At 31.1% G+C, this 21,831-nt stretch overlaps 2 protein-coding genes across 8 annotated transcripts in view; both read left to right on the top strand.

Annotated features, from left to right (window-relative positions):
- The window catches only part of LOC148285616 (transcription factor HNF-4 homolog), a 233,560-nt gene extending 228,984 nt beyond the window's left edge, over positions 1–4,576 (top strand). For 5 of the 7 annotated variants that reach the window (XM_088243220.1, XM_088243211.1, XM_088243236.1 and 2 more), the window contains exons 8-9: positions 2,819–3,070; positions 4,223–4,576. In XM_088243220.1, the coding sequence (XP_088099346.1) occupies positions 2,819–3,070; positions 4,223–4,491 (521 nt within the window). In that variant the 3' untranslated portion in view covers positions 4,492–4,576. The remainder of the gene's footprint in view (positions 1–2,818; positions 3,071–4,222) is intronic. The other 2 variants (XM_088243203.1, XM_088243252.1) reach the window with 1 other exon arrangement.
- A 14,499-nt stretch (positions 4,577–19,075) lies between these two features.
- Positions 19,076–20,017, top strand: LOC148285615 (protein lethal(2)essential for life-like). Its single transcript, XM_088243280.1, has one exon. It carries the CDS (start codon positions 19,342–19,344, stop codon positions 19,861–19,863), a length of 522 nt encoding a protein of 173 aa, XP_088099406.1. The 5' UTR covers positions 19,076–19,341; the 3' UTR covers positions 19,864–20,017.
- Positions 20,018–21,831: the final 1,814 nt, after the last annotated feature.

The raw sequence follows: 21,831 nt of genomic DNA, 5'->3' as shown, positions 1-21,831 counted from the left end.
TAGACAATAATTCTAATCATGTTTTTTCAATGTTGTTTACAAGCTAACGTGGATTGGAACTTTAATGTAAGATTTGATTATTATTTTGGGTTTTATAAAATAAAAAAACTGTCCTTTCCGGTCTATTCTTTATATTATTGTAGGATTATTGTAGTAATATCGTAGAAAATATTAATTTTATTGTAGTTGCAGATTAATACATTTATTTACAGAACCTCCATATATCTCAAAAAGTGATTCATTGAAATAAACTTGTAATAAACATTAATTCATTCTATGAATGATGTAGTTCAATTGCTGAAGAATGTGTTTTTTTAAAATTAAAAATAAATACTTGTATTCTTATTATTTACCTGAATATTTAAATTTTGGGGGCCATTTTCAACAAGTTGTAAATAACTCACTTTTAGAAAATAGGAACCAAGTTGTGGTAGAGCGGGATGCGAACCTTGGACCTCTGATCCGTAAGTCCGCGACACTAGCCACGGTGCCACAACCCGGTTATGATTTATGATGACTTAGAATCACATATTTTAAAATGTAACGTAAATTTAATTATTATGTATTTCTCCTTAAGACCTATAAAGAATATTAAATCTGTCAGGATGACCTGACAGATTTTTTTTGCTCTAGAACTTATTAGGGTCAAAGCACCAATGAATGACCGTTTAAGGTTCAGCTTGTAGTGAAATCCACATCAAAGGTATAAATTTCATTATTTAACCGTAAAAAATATAAGAAAACAATAAAAAACACATTCATTTTTCTAAGTACTTTGACTTTTTTATTGAAATACGAGTATTACAATTATTATTAATATTACTCTAAAAAAATTGCAGAATCACCAGTGAATGACCTCTAATACCCCAGTAAAAATAATACTCAGATTGAGTTACATCAGAACATTATAAAACACCCTAACACATTAGAATATGGATATATTCAAAAAATTGCATAAGAAATAGCATCAAATAAAACACTTACCACACCTTTCCTTATAAAAACACTATCATTCTCAGAACAATAACAGGAAGACGCACTATTACCTTTGACAAATCACAGTTCAAAACCGATAGATTTGTTTCTTACCAAAAGATGTGTCTGCCTACTGCTTTTGTCATGTGTTAAAAGTTTTTTGACTGGACACATGTAGCAATTCTTATTATATTGTGTTTTATTAACCAATGGTCATTTACCGGGGGGTGGTTATTTACTGGTGCTTTGACCCTACAGTGATAAAAAAAAACGCATTTCATTATTATGAGCTCACCGGGAATTAAACACTGTCTGTGAGTTAGCTATCATCTTAGCTATTACACCACAGGGGGTGCCAATTCAGTGCTTTGAAAATCAATCATAATAACCATTTAACCATAACAAAATACATGGAGTTAGGAAGGAAAAAGCCAAACCCAAGGATGAATGTACTTATTGATAATGAAACCATAGAAAAGGTTAATGAAATGAAATATTTGGGGATAATACTTGATTCAAAATTGACATTAAATGCAAATTTTGAACACGTTAATAAAAAAATATCAAAAAAAATATTTTTCCTTAGTAGATTGAGAAATAAATTAAATAAAGATACTGCAGAACTAATTTACAAAACAATCATTCTTCCACATATAGATTACTGCTCAACAATATTATTTTTAGCAAACGAAGGAAATTTAAATAAACTAGAAATTTTACAAAATAAAGCGATGAGAATAGTTCTTAAGAAAAATAAATATAGCAATGTAAAAAAAATGAGAGATGAACTAAAATGGTTATCTGTAAGAAGGAGACTTAAATTTAATATGTTGATATTTATACATAAATTTTTTCACGATAAATTACCAAAATATTTTAAGGATAAAGTTGTCTTAAACAAAAATTGTCATGAATATGCTACTAGACAAAAGGATAAAATAAGACTACCATTATTGAAAAGAGCTGAGTCGCAAAATTGTTTGATGTATAAGGGTTTAAAAATGTATGATGAGATGCCTGAATGTATGAAGAATGAAAAGTGTCTGAAAGAATTTAAAAATAAATGTATAAGTTACTGTAAGGAAATGTAAATATATATAGATGATGTAAATGTACATAATAGTTTATATTAGTTTTAATATAAGCTAACTTAAGAAATAAATAAAAAATAAATAATAAAAAAAAAAAAATTTAAAAAAATTAAGTGATAACTTTATCCACCCTAGTCAATATCTAACATATTATAAGATCTTTTGCTATATCTTTGAAACTGGTATCATCATCATCATCATCATCTTTAATTACAACGTGCAAATGAGTATTTTATTTAGAACATGAAAAAAAGTGCATTATAGAACGTTTCAAGATACAGACATAAACATGTAGTCCATAAAAACTATAAAAAACAAAGACAACTAAATCTCTAATACACATTACGATACATAGTTAGAGAGGAAGAGTATGAAACTGGTAATCCTTGCATGGAAAAGATCCACCTTTCTTGGTAGGCTGTTCAACAGATCAATCATCCTTCCCATTGTCATCATCAATGGTAAATTGGTCCTGCATTCGGGATAAACAAAAGAACTTTGTTGCCTAGTTCATAAGTAGTTGCTCGGTGCATGTAATTTTATGCACTCAAAAATGTTGTATTTAATTATTTTAGTCTGAAAAACCTTTTACAAAGAGTTACTAGGTTATTCCAAATTTGTAATTTATGCATCACTCATCTAGTAAATTACAACAAATTTACACCAAAAATTTTAATGTGTTAGTATAAGATCATTATCAGTTAATTTTTATCAGCATGCAATTTATCTTCCGAAAACTGCTGTGTTTGCAGATGCCAAAGGCCTCTCCCAACCTCAGCGCATCAAGCAGCTGCGTCACCAGATCCAGATGAACCTGGAGGATTACATCAGCGACCGCCAGTACTCCCAACGTGGCCGCTTCGGGGACATCCTCCTCACTCTGCCCGCCCTTCAGAGTATCACGTGGCAAATGATAGAACAAATCCAGTTTGCCAAACTGTTCGGAGTCGCGCACATCGATAGTCTTTTACAGGAAATGTTGCTTGGAGGTTCGCCTATTTTGAGTAATTACACATTTCAATACTAATTAGGCTTAAATCTGTCGTATTGTTTTTGTTAAAAATATATCTCATTACTTTCTCTATCATCTACAAAAAATGTGTTCTTAACCATAAGGCGGAGATAACTCCGCAAGCCATTACAGCAAACATTGTTGACTGTGTGCATTGTCATAGTGACACACAATTTATAATTTTTTTTCCCTCATTACATATAAGCCTTTTGCAGGTTAAGTGAACTAACTGATATTTTAAAGGTGAAGTAAGCTCATTTTATATTGTATATCTTGGCATTTTACCAAAACTCGAAACACCAAACTTCTGAGTTTTGAGAATAAGTGTATGAGGAGAATATTAGGCATAAGGTGGTTTGATTTCATAACTTACATTGAAGTCCGAGAATGGATGCAGCAGCCTCCTATAATGAGCGTTTTGAGAATGCGGCAGCAGACCTGGCTTGGATATGTGCTGCGCATGCCCCAGGAGAACCTAAACCCAAGTTGCCACACCTACTGGCTCCCGCCGTCCTGGAAGGCCATCTATGACGATCATTCGGCGGAGCTAAAGGACACGGGATTGATGTGGAAGGAGGCGAGAGTGCTAGCTGGCAATAGGGTCTCCTGGAAGTGTCTAGTGATGTCCGCGTGCTCCACCTAGGAGCGGATGTGGAAATGAATAAGAAGAAACTCATTGCTTATATTACATTTCTGTATTCAGTATAACCTTTGTTTCATGGTTATTTATGTTCAAAACATCCAAGTTGATTAAAAATATCAACTCAGTTTAGTAAAAATAATTAGGCAAAAAGCTCATCATGTTAAAACTTTGTCAGTTAGTTTACTTCACCTGCAATGGGCGCATATTATAGTATTTAATTATTTTCTACTGAACACAATTTTAGTATGAGTTAGTATTTTAAGGTTTTAGAATCCTGATTAGGTTTTTAAAAGGAATGAACAAAAAATGAGATATAACGAGAAAAATAATGAGACATTTGGTGAAGTCATTTGTTCCATTGACATATCATATATTTTGATAGTAGATGGAGATGATTTCACAGCCTAGCAGCGCAGACAGAATATGAGCTTAAATAATTACAGATTGTTATTCCTATCGCTTCCCTTCTTTTATCCCATGAACAGAGATTATAACTTTTAGGTGCCACAGCTGACGCCAGTACATCAAGCAACGGTCTGGACGGTGCCGTGTCTCCCGTCCTCACTCCCGGCACCAGTTCGGGGTCCCCTCTGACGTACTCGGGCGCCCCCCTGTCCCCTGCGTCCCCCCACTACCCGGCTCTGCCCCCCGGGGGCTCTACCACACCTCCCCAAACAGGCGAACCCGCCCACCACATGCATATGATGGGATTCAATGACACGTCCTACACCATGACGGCATTCAAACAAGAACCGGAATCCATCATGTAAAACGTTAACAGTGAAGACTTTTCTTTTTATACTACAATATTTGACATTTAGAAACAAAACAAAATGGTCCACGGATACTTCAAAATGAATGAAATGTAAGACAATCGCTTCTTTGTGATTGGCAGCCTCCATGGGGTAATGGCTAAGAGCAGTGCGCATGTTTCGGTGTTCAATTCCCTGTGCGATCATATTAATTAAGCCTGTTTGTTCTGTGCTAATTTATCGTCGTATGGGTCACTTGGCTTGTGGTGCTAAAAACTCAGGAATACGCATTGTGTGTATAATGAACTTTAAGCCATTCATTTTAGATACAGTGCGTTAGAATGTTTAATAAGCCTATGTTAATATATTAGTGCCTCGACAGTAACCACCGAGACCACCTCGACAGTTCACCGACGTGAACTGAGTAAACACTAATATCATTTGTGTTGGTAGGCACACTAGAATATTTTATTTAAAAACGTTCTGCCACTAACACGTTGACATATGATTAATAAACATTTGAATGCACTGTAACCAAATTTAATTTTCATCGTAAACGAAGCAAATTTATACTGTATTCATTTTTAATATAATTTTATTTATTATAAAAATGTATACAGTAAAGACTTGCACTTTGGTTTCTATATGCTTCAATTATATTTTAAAGAGGACTATAATATTTAGACCGTCGATTTTAGGGGCCAGCTATTAATAGGTTTTTAATCACACATGCCGTTTGTAACAGCTGAAGTATTTTTTTTCAAAAATGTATATTTTTATGCTCGAAACTTCAGCACTTTCAACGATGCTAGATTATGTTTTTTATTAGTGTATGCAAATTGTTTATTGATCGGCATTTGCTTGTAACCATGATGAATTACTTAAAAATAATATTGAAATGATATGAAATGCATATCAATTTTCATACAAACTATTTCATATTTACATTGGAGTGAAACCAGGATACCTTTATTAAATGTTCTTCTTATGGATGGTACTGAATTGTGATCAATTGTTACAAAAAAGTGATTGAGTGAATCTTACACATCCGACCCTGATAAAAAAAATAGCAAAATACATTTCCAAATAAGTACTTTTTTTCAATCTTGTGGGGAATTGAACTTGGGACCTTGTGCATAATAGTCAAATACGCTTACCACGAGGCGGAAAGAAATATAGTGATCCTGATGAATCATTGATTTTCTTCATTCCCGAATATCAATATCCGCACCTGAGGATGCATTGGTACACTGCGTTGGTACAGCAGCTAATCTCTATCATTTTTTGTTACATGACGACAAAAGGACCAGTCTTATATTTCAGGTGCCAGTATAAAGACTAAAATATTGCATTTTTATTACCTTTAAACAATAAATATTTCATGTCAAACATCTCTGGAACCCGAGACTTCTTGCATGTTAATCAAACAGGTTATCTTTTAGACCATGAGGCAAACATATGCATCCAAAATATATTCAATGAACTGCAATCTATGAAATTTATAGTCTAACATAATTTATCACATTCTATAGTAATTAAATAATGCGCTATGAATTTCTCCTTATAAAAATTGATTTTCCTATGAAGGAAGTGCCTTATTTTCTTAATTGCATTTTTATTGAAATATGTCTTCGAATAATGCCTTTAATGTATAACCGCCATTAAAATCAATTTAATTTTTTAATTTTTTTTATTGGAAATAATCAAATTATTATTAAATATGGACTAATTTCATAGAGTAGTCCAATTTCATAATTTGGTGCCATATTAAAATTTACAAATATTATTGTTAATACAAAGTTTCACCGTAACATTTAATTAAAACTTGCTGTTTTACCTACGATATTATTGTTATTATGTTAAATGGTATTTACCTATATCATAAACATATATTTTAAATCGATATCCGCCCAAACTCTTTATTGGTCATTGGTATGAAATGAATTAGAGTGCAATTCCTTGATTTGGTAGCCTCAAAATAAATATAACTGTGCAATAAAAATTTTGAAAAAGAAAATATTTTTCTCCAACATGCAATTTATGCACAAGTCAAAAAACTAATTTTTTTTATTGAATGCATTAAATTGAATTAAAATGAGTGACAGAAGAATAATTTCAGATTAATTTGGTGTCCCTGACCCAACAGGACAATGAGGCGTCATATTCCATGTTAATAAATAAATATTGGCAGTCTCAGGTAGGGTGACCAACTCTATGTGCTCATTTTACAGGACATATTGTGATTTAAAATTACAAGATTTAGGCCAATTTTCGGTAAAAATACGGGACACCACATTCTTTATGAACACGTTTGTTATATAGGTGTGAAGGTTTTCAGTCTCTGTTATCAATATGTTTCTTTTTTGCATGATACCGTGTGTGTTGGATTTGTTCCGACGTTTTGGCTACCATTGCAAGAGCCGTCTTCGGGGTAAACTAAGTAAAACGTTTGGTATATTTAAAAAATACATATCAACTTTAAAAAATCATAAAAATTTGCTTCTCAAAACATGCAACCTGAATAAATTATATTGTTACACAACAAACGTAAAAAATCATATAAAAAACAAGAATGGTAACATTGTATAGTATAGCAGTATTCTTGAAGTTCTGACGGCTTTTGATTTACCAACCAATAGTGTGATTTTTTATGGTGAAATGTCAACCTTTTAACCAATAATTTATTTAAAGACCGCTATTATACCTTGAAAATTACATATATATTATGTATTTTGCCCTCATAAGCAAAAAGGCTGCTATTTGCCACAACCACATGACCGTCTTTGATCTCTCATAAATCTTAATCTTAATAAAATGTTGCGCTTTTTTAATAAGGTCAAGTACAGAAATACGGAATTGTGTATGGTCCTGTATTCGAATCATTAAAACACAGGACACGGCTGGACACACAGGACACGGCTGAAATACAATACACGTAAAATACAGGACAGTTGGTCACCCAAGTCTCTGAACAAATGCAAATATTATGTCTTTGCTCCCAGACTCAAAGGGATCTTAATTTAACATTTATTTGCTGATTTATCATATTTGCGTTTTTATTTGTCGATTTGTATAAAAACTAGCTTATCTTATTAATTTTTTCATAGTTTACTTTTTATTACTAAATATCACTAAAACTTTACAGATTTTACTATATGTATTTTGAAAAAATGGATGAAAATATATTTCTCATAATTTATTATTTTTATAATATTTATATGTTAAAGCCCTACAGGCGTAAAGAAAGAAATAAATAAATCATTATTGCGCTAAATAGACCACATTAAGTTTTCTACGTATAATGTACGAACAACATAAAAAAAGACTTCTTTACAATGATTAAAAAATATATAAAATTTGTAATATTTTAATGTTCCTCTATATGTGAAAGGTGCTCTAAGTGGATTAATTATAAATTTAGAAGAAATATAGATACATACGAGCCAAACGACATTAAATTAATAGACACGTTACAAACGCAAAGTCCCATAACATTTTAATTCATGGGTAAAAAGGAAGTTCAGCCCCACGGGAAATTGAATATATTTTTTTTCTTACATGCATTAAAAATAAGTTTCTTGAAAATGTATGAAAATATATTTTAATAAAGACGAACTACTTTGAACGACGTCACTTGAAACAACCAATGATAAGAGAGTTGTGAAAGATTTCCAGTTTACTGTACGTCAACGGGCTAATCGGCAGAACTGACTGAGAAGAAGCGGAAGTGAACTTGAGACGTTACGCGTGGAGTTATGGAGTTACACAGAAATACAAAACTTTAAAAAAAACCACAGCGCTGATAATATGATGCATAATTTTTTTTTTTTAATTTTTTGGCGTAGTCAATTACAAATATTTTTATTTTTTTCAAAACTACTGAACTTCCTTATTGCCTTTACCTCCATAAAAAAATGCTTTTGTTGCACTGGTTGTGAAAAACCGAACAGATATATTATTTAATTCGTAAATACCATCCAATTTATGAAATAAGTAGTGAGTTACAATTTTCACAATTTTAATGCGCATTAATAATAACGTTGATAACCAGTATTGTAACTAAGGTAACAAGAATATGAACTCAAGATATACATATCGTCGATGGGAATCCATCACTGCCTAAAAAAATTTAACTTTCTAAAGTTTCTCCTCTAGGAGAGAGAAAAAACTTTTTTTTCTAATTTGTGTTCAGGAAAATTATGGTAATTTATTTCTTTTAACCTTTAAATCTTACTTTACAATTATGTATAATGCTCTTTTTTTTATTGTTATTATTATTGTGGATAATTTATATAGCGCTATTTTTGTGAAAATCTGAAAAAATAAGTGTGCTGTACAATAAATATCCCAACATGTATATCTGGATGACTTAGGCGGTGATGTTACACACACAGTGATGGATTGCAGCCGATGATATGTATATCTCTTTCCTTCACTAATGTTTGCAAGTGTATCGTGTTCTGATGTCTCTTTATTTCAAATTGTTGATGGAAAGGCAATAATTGCTAAATATGACTCGCAATTAGTTAAAGAGTAATGTGTATATTTATTATAATAGTTCAATGTTTAAGCTGTTTATTTTGAAACTCAAATTAGTCAAAAGCACCGTTTTACACCTAATAATAGAAATAGATACCAAAATCGCACTAATTTTCTTCACATTTATCTATTATGTTAAATAAATATTTTCTTAAATTTGCTTTTAAAAAAACATAATGGCCACCAATTTTAAGCACTAATAAAGCATCAAATCTTGTTTAGTATTTGGTCTTCTAAAAAAAAGTAGGCAACATTCAAAATTGGAATAAAACACTACTGATTTTTACGCTAGCAACACCAAATGTTGCTTGTTTTGTGATTGGTTGTGACAAAGATAATATGTTCTGTTAGGTACTGATGTTTTAAGCCATATGAACACTAGCACTTTCAATTGCATATTTTTTTATCTCTTACGACAGACTGTCAATCATAATAATGATATTACTTTGTATAATTTAAAAGGTATAAACTGAATAATTATTTATGAATATTCTAAACATAATATTTTGATTATTTGTTTCAAATCAAATGTTGTAGGTTGTTTTTTTTATTATTATATTTTTTTTGTTTTGAATGTCATTCATTTAAATTTGATCAGACATTCAGGGAAACGAATGAATGAATGAACTCTGCATTAATGAGGAATTTTCACACCTGATGGACAAAAAGTTACTAATAGTGCTCAATATTTTTTATGAATGTAAAAATGTCATTAAAAATATATTTATTATATTTTACTTAAAGAAAAAGACGAAGATTGTTTTTCTATAAATTGTGTTTGTTTATACCAACACAGAATTTCTTAACTGTTTTTTTCTACTTGTAAAATATTATTTGAAATCATTATTATTTTGTAAATATTTTATATTAATTTCTAATGGTCAGTATATTTTTTTACTTAAATATATACAATTCATATTGCGATATTGATAATTAGTTTTATTTGTTGTTTAATTGATTTTTATATTTTAACGTTAGAATTAGCTTATTCCAAATGCATACCTGACCTGTGTATATGGCATACTAACAAGTAAATGAGTTTTATCATGATTTATACACATTTTGTTTCACAAAATGTTCTAATTGTTTATTTTTAGCTTAACGTATTGTGCAAAAAATATCTAAGTGTATGGAGGAGATTTAAAACGCATATTAAACCCTTCTACAAGGTATATCCAGAAAGTTTTCCGCTTGACAGGCTAAAGAAAACATAAAAATATTGTGAAAACCTTTACACCTTAAGCTATTTTTCTACATAACTCCCACCACTGTAAGCACTTGACAAAGCGCAGCACAAGCTTTTGTATTCCCTCTTCACTTTGTATTGCCCACTTTGGTCGTCGTCGCGCACATTATCACGACTTTCATTGAACTGTCTCACCCATTTCCTTATCATTTAATCACTTATCACCTTATTATCATTTTTACAGATCTGTATCTGCTAATGAATGTGTACTGGTTTAATGTTCTTCACGTTTAGGAAACAAATTACAGATCTTATATCACTCACGGTGGAATTCAAAATTTTATCCGGCATTTTAAATAGGCACCATGAAACATATACAGCAGTTAGCGAACTCGCAATAGGTCAAGGTAAATACCACGCATAAGGGAAACTGCGATCGTAGCCAGCGGTAGTAAGAAATACAAACGGAATTTACTTTCTGGATGTACGTCGTATAATTATTTAAAATAAATATAAATAATGTGTTTTTAAAATTATATATTTTTTTGAGGTGCTTTCAATAAATTCTAAAGACCCTAAGTAAATAATACAACCCGTATTAGCTCGAACATAACACGGTCTTGAATATAACGCGACCTATAAATTTGGAGCAGGATCGAAAGGAAAAATTCAAGTATAAAACAAAAATCCATTAGGTAAATTGTATTACTAAAAATATGATCTTTTCATTCAGACATGCTCGAATTATCATCAGTCTCGCTTTAATGATTACTATTTGAAGTATCATTTTCACTCTTACACACGCATAAACTGTGCTTGCGATGGGCAAAAAGACTTTGCTGTGTGCTTAGATAGTGTGAACTCTGGTACATCTGAACATGACCTATTCTCATAAAAAATATGTTGATTAAAAAATATTGCGTTATATTCGGGCTAGTACGCTATGTGTTTTTTCTGCAAATTTGAGTAAAATAGAGTTCAACGAAAAAGATTCATGCTACCTAAAATTACTTACTTGGACATATTGAAAATGTGAAAAAATATAGCAAAACTTTTTTAAAAAATATAACACATTTTATTTAAGAACATGTTTTACTTACATTTGTTAGCCAATAGTAGAAAAAAATCTACAGGTTTAATGCAGCGCCATATCTAATATGATTTAGCGTCTCGTCGCTTACTGAAAGGGAATGGGAATATAGATGTTTGTAAATCAATACGGGCATATTCCCCCTTACGGGTAAGCATGTGTCTGATTCTTTGTGCAAACCGAACTTATTTGCAGGTCCGACTCTGATTTCATAGAATAACTGAGATGGAAATTTACACCATAAATTCAAATTAAAGTGAACTTCCTCATTCAAAATGGTTGATATGTTATTAATAAATTATTGATTTATACAAATATTTTCCAACTAAGGCAATACCAATTAAAGATTTGAAAAGATGTTATTTATTAAACAATTTATTGTTATGCTATTTAGATAGTTTATTTTTCAAGTTTTTATTATCGCACGAGATTTTTTTACATACGTGTTAACTATTGCAATATTTTTTGATAATAATAAAATAATATTGTGTTCGAAAGCTCCATTCAATTTAAGTATAGTTAAATGATTGGGCTGATTCATCTTTATATCTATGATATTGAAACTATTCTCAAATAATTAATTTTATTTGTTGTTATTTTCTTAGCTACACATGCATTTAGGTACGTTAGTTAATTAACACAAATTCGATTGTTTTTTTATGAAAACTTAAGGTTACGTTAAAATCACATAAACTCAATATAAAAGCAATATTATCTTATTTAAAATACATTACTTTACCATTATAATAGTATTTCTTTAATGAAGCTAACTTTTGACCATTCATTTTAAGGAATTGTTTGTGGAGTTATTTGATTTTTAATGGGCTGGAAGTTGCAATATATAGATTGTTTTTCATTTACTAAAGTATTGTTACCATTCGTTGTTTTCTATTTAATATTTATATTGTTTACACATTGATAGACTATGTTGAAATTGACAAACACCGTTTTTTTTTTATTAATAATTATTTATACTTTATTACTGTTATCAACTTGCATTAAATTTTATTTGTATACCAGACCAATAGGTCATACAAAATAACAGTATTGTGTTAAGTATGTTAGAAATTTAGCGCCCTTGAATTTTAAAAAACATTTTTAAAATCACTCAATGAATATTTTGTTTTGTGTAACACTTGATTTAGTCAAATATTTTACTTAAAATATGATTTATACTGTGCCAGTAACATAACCTATGCGTGAATTTGTATGTGTCATTAAATAAGTGTATTTTTATTGTTTACTTTAGTGAATTATTTATAATTTCAGTGGAATTTTAGTTCGCTGCAAATTACACGACTTGCCTTTTTATTTTTTTACCATCATTTTAAAAATGCGAGTCAAGCTTCGACATGTTTTTATCATGATATTATTATAATAAATTAGTTATTGTTTAATGAAGAGCATGGTGTCCTCCATTCCAGTTTATACTTAAGTTTTATTTACTCTGTTTTGGTGTTATTTTAATTGTTAAAGATTTACCACTTGTGAACGTCAGATCGATATCTGAATGCTCAATCTGTAATGCCAATTACTTTAATAAAGTTATTATAATTCAACATTTCGTTTACTTATTAAATTTGTTATCTGTGTCAAAAACTATCATCATTATTATTTCCCTATCCGCAGCCAGTGGTTCAAAGGATTCTGCATTATAACTCCAATTGAAGAGTTTCTCGATCAACTGTTACACAAAGTTAGGGTGATCAGTCTTACACTTCGGCTACCAGTCCAGGACAATGAATACTGCGATATAAACCACCTTATAAATAAAATATCATGTTGACTGTCTCCTAGGAAACGAACCTAGGACCTCGAGCATGGAAGGTAAATGCGTCAACCACTACATTACGAGGCGGACTTTACTCCACCCGATTTTATTTTTTCGGATTTTAACCCGAGAGTAGATATCGAATCGAAAACGTCATCCGGGATTCTGGTTCTATTTCACACACAGAATATGAATTAATTCATATCAAAACTAGTCAACAATGTTTTGAGTGTGTCCAAATATTTGCAGACAGGCTGGATTTCCTCCGTAGGGAGTTATTAAGATCTTAATTTATTGCGGCAGAGAACGCAAACATTTTTGGGAAGAGAATATGGAAGCCTAGGCATTCCCTTCTCAAATACGTTTTTTCTCTCTGTTGCAACTAAAAAATTAGATCAATACTAATCTTTAATGCGAAAAAGGGAATAAAGAAAGAGGAAAAGATCAGAGATTAATCATTAATGAAGAGAAAGGAGATGTTTCTTCTGGCGTGATTTAAACAGAGCCACTGTAGAAACATTTTTAATAGAGGATGCGAGATATGTCCATAGCCGAGCCGCATGGACTTCCATATGAGTTAGAGAAGAAAGAGTAAGAGAAAGAGAAAATGAGTTATGGGATGTGAATTAAGGTGCTTCGGTGAAAAGAATGAAGAGGTAAATCGTGAACTGATAAGAGGATTAAAATTTTCCAAGAAGGTATATATGAGCATTTGAGGACTATGAAGTATAAAGAACCGAAGAGGGTGTGGTAGTCTATACCAGGGATGGCAAAGCTTTTTCGCAAGTGGGTCAAATTTGTTTTTTTTTTATCTGTCACGGGTCACATAGGTTGAGTAATTAAAACAATAATAAATAAAGACTTAGGTACAAATTTTATTAACTTTAAAATTTACAAGCAAAATTTCCGTGAGCTCTTTATAAATAAAAATAATAAATGAGGGGAATAATATATACATAAAATAAACAAAAAATAGATTTATAAACCACTACAGATTTCCCATTAAATGATATTATGGTTTATTTGACGATAATTTTGAAATCAGTTGTTACTTGACTGATGCATGAAGTCAGTAGCACTTGTTAGTAGCGCGAATTCTAAATAAGGGAAAAGTCCGAGCTATGTTACTTGTTGTTATGGGAACGGCGCATAGTAAAAAATACCGTTGATGCCAAACACTATTTTTTTTGCTTTTTACTTCGTGCCTTAGATTTTTCAGATTTTTTGTAGATTTCGATGTGAGACTTATCAAAAATGTTTTTAAAAATATTTTTTTGAAATTAAAAGCTTTAAATAAAAACAATCGTATGTAAAAGTTCAAGCGGGTTAGATATAATTTCTAACGCGGGTCTCTCGTTTGTTATCCCTGGTCTATACTATACCTATTATACATAGAAATCATACAAAATATTAGTATTACTGTTATTTATTCACTAAAAATAACTAACTAACCTTATAATTATAGAATTAATTCTTAATTCTATGCTTATATAATATTACAAATTAATCAGGTTTGAAAACATGAAGTAAATAAATCACCTATTCTTAAGGACTAGCGCATAAAAGTAATAGTGACAATAGCAAAACTGACTGTAAACAATTAGATGGTGGAAATACATAAATATGCTAAAAACATTTGTTTTTCAGAACAGCCTTTTACAGCTTCTTATTCCTTCATATCAATTGGAATTTCCTTTATATTTTCTTTAATTTCTTTATTTGGAGCAGAAATAGTAAGGATACCATTTTCAAGACACGACACAACATCCTCTACTAAATGTCCTTCAGGTAGGCTGTAAGTTCTCACGAAATGCCTCGAAATAAACCCTTTATTGTCAGATGTTTCTTCATGTTTGCCTTCCACTATAATTCTGCCATCAACTGCCTTAACTGTAATCTCTTGAGGAGAAAAATTCTTCACATCCATCTGCACTTTGAATGGCTGGTTGGGGTTGAAAGCTTTCTCATTAATATCCCAATAATCACCGGGGTTTTCTGGTAAACTCCATTCAACGTGAAATGCCGGGTGACGAGATAATGGCACCGACATAACATATTCTAGTTGTTGCATCATTTTCAGTTGCTGTTCCATCCAAGAGGAAGGGCGCATAGCCCGGAAAATCATCGGGAAAAGAGACATAATTGCGCTTGTAAATGATTTCACTTGTCAAAATGTTTTACTCTGACTCGGTAAAATTCGCAATACTGTAATTTGTATTTTTTTAAATACTCCGATAACACCAAAGGCCTTCGTGACAGAATTCAATTTCAACTTCAAGCGATTTAAGCGGGAGAAACGCGGTCTTTGTTTAAATACTCCCGGATATACCAAATGTCCTATCATGCACAAAAGGTTATATAATAAATTAATAATTTTATAAAAAAGTTTATTCGTTTAAATTCATAATAAAAAACACAATACTATTAGTAATATCTTTTTGCTGAACAACGCTTAACTTGGCTTGACTTGTGAACCAATTTTTCGAATTTTCGAGATAAAATTCGAGCATGCGCAGTGTCATCAAAACATTCATGACTAATCCACAGACTACATATATCTTGACTAATCTAGAATTTTCTTTACCTACCTATTTGTAAACAGCACAGACTACAGATATATATGTAAACAGTGAGTAGGTAGACATAGACACTCGTAGTAATGAATTTTTTGCCGCCTACCTACGTGATTTTGATGTTTAGATTGCTGATTGAACAAGTAACAATTCATCAACACTATTAGGGTAAAAACGGGTAATGTCGGTCAGGAGGTAATACCGGTCATAACAAAATCACTCGTATTACTACGTTCCCGCGCACGCATACATATAAAGCGGGTGGCGTAACTATATTCCTTAGGTACCGCTGCACTGACAGCCGCTCAGTTCCCAGCACACGTTTGGGGTTTGGGCACATGTGCATCAATTGTTTTTGCCCTAAATTGATGTAAATTTTCATCGTCAGACAATAAGAGGTGATCGTTTGTTTTATTACGTTTCTTACATTGTTAGTTATAATTATTCTAGTCTAATTATCAAGCATTCAAAATAATCTTCGATTTTGAACTTGTCTCAACAGGTTTTCAACCTGAAAATGATTTTACGTAAATGTTTCTAAAAAGGCAATGTCGGTCAAGCTAACCAGTACTACCCGCAAGTAAAATTACTCCAATGTCAGTTTTTTTGCATATTTTAATTTTTGTTTAGTATTTTAGAATGTCTAAAACACGAAGCAAACCAAAGGCATCGTGGAGCCAAGATCAGTTGTAAATAATAATTATGTATGCATATATATTTTTTTTATAGCTTTATAAAGCTTTTAAACTAATGAATAAAAGGAAACCGATTAGAGACACAGACCAATCTACTGGCGGATCATTTTCAACGCTTCAAGAAAGACTGAAGAAAAAGAACATCAATGTGTTATTAAGTTATTTTAATTATGTTATTAAGATACGCTGAGTCGTAAGCAGTAATTAAAAATTCTTATTGATAAAACAAAATCGAATCGGGTTGTGGTCCTGTGGCTAGTGTCTCGCACTCACGGACCAAAGGTCCGTGGTTCGAATCCTACTCTACCCCAACTCGATTCCTATTTTCTAATAGTGAATTATTTTTAACTCGTTGAAAATGGCCCTCAAAATTAAATATTTGGGTAAATCATAAGAACGCAAATATTTCTTTAAAAAAAAAAAAAATTATAATTAAGTAATGTGTTTTCCCCGTTATTATACCCGATCCAGTAATTACGAAAATGTTGATGCCTTTTAGTTATGAACACTAATTTAATTAATTACCTTTAATATAATCTAATAACTCTTATCTAAGGAGGTCCGTATTTTACCGGAATATCCCGACATTAATAATATAATCAAATAAGCATAGGAGCATGATAGTCAATTAGGACTTTTAAAAAATAAAGTAATAAAAAAGTAATCAGTAACTTGTCAAAGTAAGACAGTAGAGTAAACAAAAAAAACTTAGTGAATTAAAATTGTATTGTAACTTCTACCAAGAAATAATTTCACTTTTTAGTACATTTACCGATTTAAAAGAAACCTTTTGTTTGTCAAAAAGTTTCAATATAAATAACCCCCTACAAACATTTGGACATACTCAAAATATTGTTGATTAAACTAACTTGTCTAAAAATTGAAAAGCGTTTTTAAGCGTTACCTCTATTAGGTAACGCTTAAAAACGCAAACAGTGAGTAGTAAGAGCTGAAACTTCACCTATTGTGAAGTTTCAGCTCTTTTTGTTTACAAAATTAAATAGGTGGGAGAGTTGAGGAAATATTGTTTTTACAAAAAATAATAAAATGATCAAGTATGTGGATGTTTGAACATACGCCGAATGGTGTTTATTACGCAGTGTGTAAAGTGGTCATTTAAACCAGCCAGTGACAGGTTTGTAAGCCCTTTAAATGCCTAGACTTCTATACTCCACTCCTTTGGCAAAAATGTTTTCTCCCTCTGTTACAACAAATTTCTAGGTATATTTTACTCCATTTTTGCTTAGCGTGCATGGAAGTAGTAGGTTTGATAAATATATAACAGGGCACTTTGCCCCGAAATCAACAAAAAACTATTATCAACAAATAACAACAGAGATGAAGAACATTTTAGAGAAAGTAATACAGAAGTCTAGGCATCTACAGGGCTTATGACCTGTCAATGGCTGGTTTAAGTGGCCACTTTACACACTGTGTAACATTCACCATTCTGCCCATATTTGAACACCTATATTCCTTCAATTCTTTCATCTGTTGATGTTTGTGAAGTTCTTTTACTTTAAGCTCTTTAGTTGAAACATTTATTTATGCGGGTGAGATTCATTTAATTAAATTATTTCACCCACATACTAGGCAAAGCCTGAAAATATTATTTTTTAAATATCTATACTTCTTTGTGGACCAGGTCGATTTTTCAACAATTATGTCGATTTATCAACAATAATTATGTCGTTTCAAAAATAACTATTAAAACAATGCCCCTTTTGATTGCTGTACGAGATCATTTTTGTTTGTTTTATTTCCAAATAAGAAAGGGTCTGGATCAACCGCTGAACTACTATGTGATGCGCGTGGCAAGTGTTGTCTATCTTGCTTACTCCATTGGGCGTGAATTTGAAATGACATGGAAGATTTTTATTGGAGTTGCTACTAATTTTAAAAACAGTAGTGTGTTTCGAAAACAACGTATTCGATAAATATATAAATAAAAGCATGTCTGGTTAGATTCTTAAAAAACTGCTTAGCAGTCCTAAGGGTTAATACCGCTCAAATTTGTTTGTTAAAAACATATTGATTATGCCAAAATTGTATAACTCATTGATCTCAATGATTGTGATTATGTTAGAAGAATATTGAAAGTATAATAAGTAAAAAAAAAAAAAAAACAAACACTGATTAATAGCTGATTTATGATTATTTCTTAATACCCATTCTTACCCTACCTCTTTTTATTATCACTGTGCAACGAATAAATATTTTCATATAGCCGTAAATAAATAAGTTTTTCAAATATTTTCCAAAAAATGTCGGAACTCTAAATATACAAGTCAATTTACAAAATACGCAACAAAAAATAAAAATTATTCAAAATTATTAAAATTAATATCAAATGAGAAAGAGTAGGTATAATTAATTATTTACTTTTTAAATTATCAATTACTATAATTAAATAGACGGCTTATAAACAGTGACAATAAAGGAATTACGATCAATAAAAAAAGAAGTACACAATAATGGTAGCAGGATAAATATTATTTACTAAGTACCTTCCTAATTACATTATTGCGTTTTTGAAACTTTTTGATTTTGTTGGTTATTTGGAGTATTTTCTAATTTTATTTATTTCACAAAGACGGCATTGACAATTATTTCCTTTTACTTTACATAATGTCTACACTAACTAGTAATAGTTCTACATTATCTCTGACTCTCAAGACATATATTTCTTTTGTCTATGGTCTACAACCAATATTATAAGAATCAAAATATAAAAAGGAAATTACAACTTTTATTTTTCTCACACAGATGGCAACATAATCATGAAATAAAAAATCTTTAAAATAAAGGGAACTGCGCGCCGCAGTACATAGTACAGCCGAAAAGGTAAAATAACACCTGTGAATAACACTTACCTTGCGATTCATTGACTTCGTTTTCGAGTACAGCATGAGCTTGACGTTTGACGCACTGTGATTCTGTGTTTACTGTTTACCGGTGAATCCGTATTGTTATTTATTATTTCATTAATTGAACTGTAAAACATAAACAAAATAATGAGTCATCTTCTTTATCCCGACAACGACATGCTGAACTGGACCGCGACTCCGCTAATAAGAGATTATTTCACCCCGCGGCTCGCGCATCGCCAATCTACCCATCACGACATCTTGACTAATGTTACCGCCGACAAGCACAGGTACCAAGTATCAATGGACGTCCACCAGTTTCTGCCGCACGAAATTGTCGTGAAAGCTGTGGGAGATTTGATCATAGTCGAAGGGAAACACGAAGAGAAGCAGGACGATCACGGTTACATCTCGCGGCATTTTGTGAGGAAGTACAAACTGCCCCACGATCACCATTCCGACGATGTGGTTTCCAGCTTGTCATCTGACGGGATTCTCTGCATAACAGCCCCTAGAAAGAACCCTGATGCAGTGCAAGGAGAAAGATTGGTTCCTATTCATGTCATGGGACCAGTCCGTAAGGAAATCGAGGAAGAGCGCCATCCCCACAGCCACCGCGGACGTCATTTCCGCAAGCAAGACCACCAAATCAACGTCCAGCACATCTGATCATGTATTTTTATATTTCTGTCAGCTATACTTATTCGTTTTAAATAAGAAAGTTCACATGTTAGTTTAATACCTACCTACAACCATTTCATCGTATCATTTATCAATACTATTTTTTAAATCAATTTTAATAAATATATTTCCATACAATAAATTGAGTTTTAATTATTAAGTACCTAATTGGATTTGCTTTAGATACTTATCGATATATTATTAATAAATAAAAAAGATTTTTAAACTTATTGTTATTAACAGATAATGAAATAATTAAGTCTAGGCATTAATTTGCAAGGCTTTATGACCTGTCATTGGCTGTTTTAAGTGCCACTTTAACATTCACCATTTTACCAGTTAAAGAGCTGAAACCTTGATTGATTTTAACTTCACAAAAATCAACAGAGGAATTGAAGAAATATAGATGCTCAAACGTAGGCAAAATGATGAGGAAAGTAATTAGGAAATTTTTCTACCACACAAGAGGTCCCGAGTTCGATACCCAGATCAAAATACTTTCAATTTTTATTAAATTAAATAATCTCACAAAGCACTATATTATTAATTAACAAAAAAATAACCAGCGGTGCTATTCTGAACCACTCTCGCGGCCGTAGACAACACTTTTATCTCGCGTATTTACATGCAATAATTTTTGTACGACCGCGAGAGCGTTTGGAATACCAGCTCAGGCGTTTTTTTAAATTTATTTCACGAACATCTTCAATCTTACGCATATTTATTTAATAAAAATAATGTGACCCGTGCCGAAGACACTTAACAATATACTTTTTTTTATTAATATTCTGACATGTGAGAATAAACAAAGAAGACTTAATAAACAAGAGATAATTAACAAAATGTTCATACAGTTTTGAACACTATCTATTTATGATTATATTTAATTTATGTAAATCTATATTATTTGTATTACAAAACGCACAATGAAAGAACAAAAGCACAACATAAGCTATACATTTGTGGAGCGGTTGATTAAATATTGGTTTGGGCGAACAGACAATCCATTTTACTTCTAGCTAGCTCCAATATTCATTTGTTTATAGCCTTTTTGAACATTTTCTCGTTACTAATTGTTTTCATAGAAAGTGGAAGTAGGTTATATATTTTAATTGAATAATACTAATATTTCCCACTTTTTTTCTCATTGCCTACATATTTTTACTAATTTCTGAATCATATGAAATGAAAGATAACGATTCGGCGATTTGTAGACAATATTTTTATCGTATTGTTCTCATTAAAATGTTTATTTCCTTTTTTTCAGAAATTAAAAAATATATAATATTTATTTATTTAATTTCATATATACATAAGTTTACTGTACATTATTTGAGACATAAAACATAAGTCCTAACTCCATGAGATTTAAAGTCCTGACGAGCAATTAGTTGACACAGACACATGAGTATATTACTACAAATATAGGATCATAAATATAGGGAAATATTAATCTCAAACATTCATATATTAGAAATTTAAATATGCTTTAGTATGTATTTATAAAAATGCATCAATATAATAATACTCTGATTCGGCAGATGCAACAGTGCAGTGGTGTCTCTAATATCTATTGTCATTGTTTGTGATACATGTAACTTGAAAAAATCCCGCTATGTTAGTATGTATTTCTGGGCCTACGTGCTTTGCTGCACGCAATATAAAAAAATAGAATAGGTAGAAAGAAAAATCATCTTATTATTATCATTTTTAATTTTTGCAACCTACCGTTTTTATTACAATCCACCGACCGAACTATTTAAATATTTTAACAGCTTCATAGGTTCGCGACACATATAAATCAACTCTTTACAATATAATGTGCATTAAAACGTAATATGTTCATTTTTTACTGTCATTTGAATAAATATTTCGTCAATTATAATTGTTAAAAATGCCAAATAAAAAATAACAATCTAGTTTGAAAATATTCTGTTTGTTTACTTAATATTTTAA

Source organism: Micrasema longulum, unplaced genomic scaffold, assembly GCF_059751315.1.
Source record: "Micrasema longulum isolate JH-2025_06_02 unplaced genomic scaffold, ASM5975131v1 h1tg000020l, whole genome shotgun sequence".
Classification (NCBI taxonomy): Eukaryota; Metazoa; Arthropoda; class Insecta; order Trichoptera; family Brachycentridae; genus Micrasema; species Micrasema longulum.
Note: the sequence above shows the minus strand (reverse complement) of the source record. Positions and strands in the feature narration are given on the sequence as shown.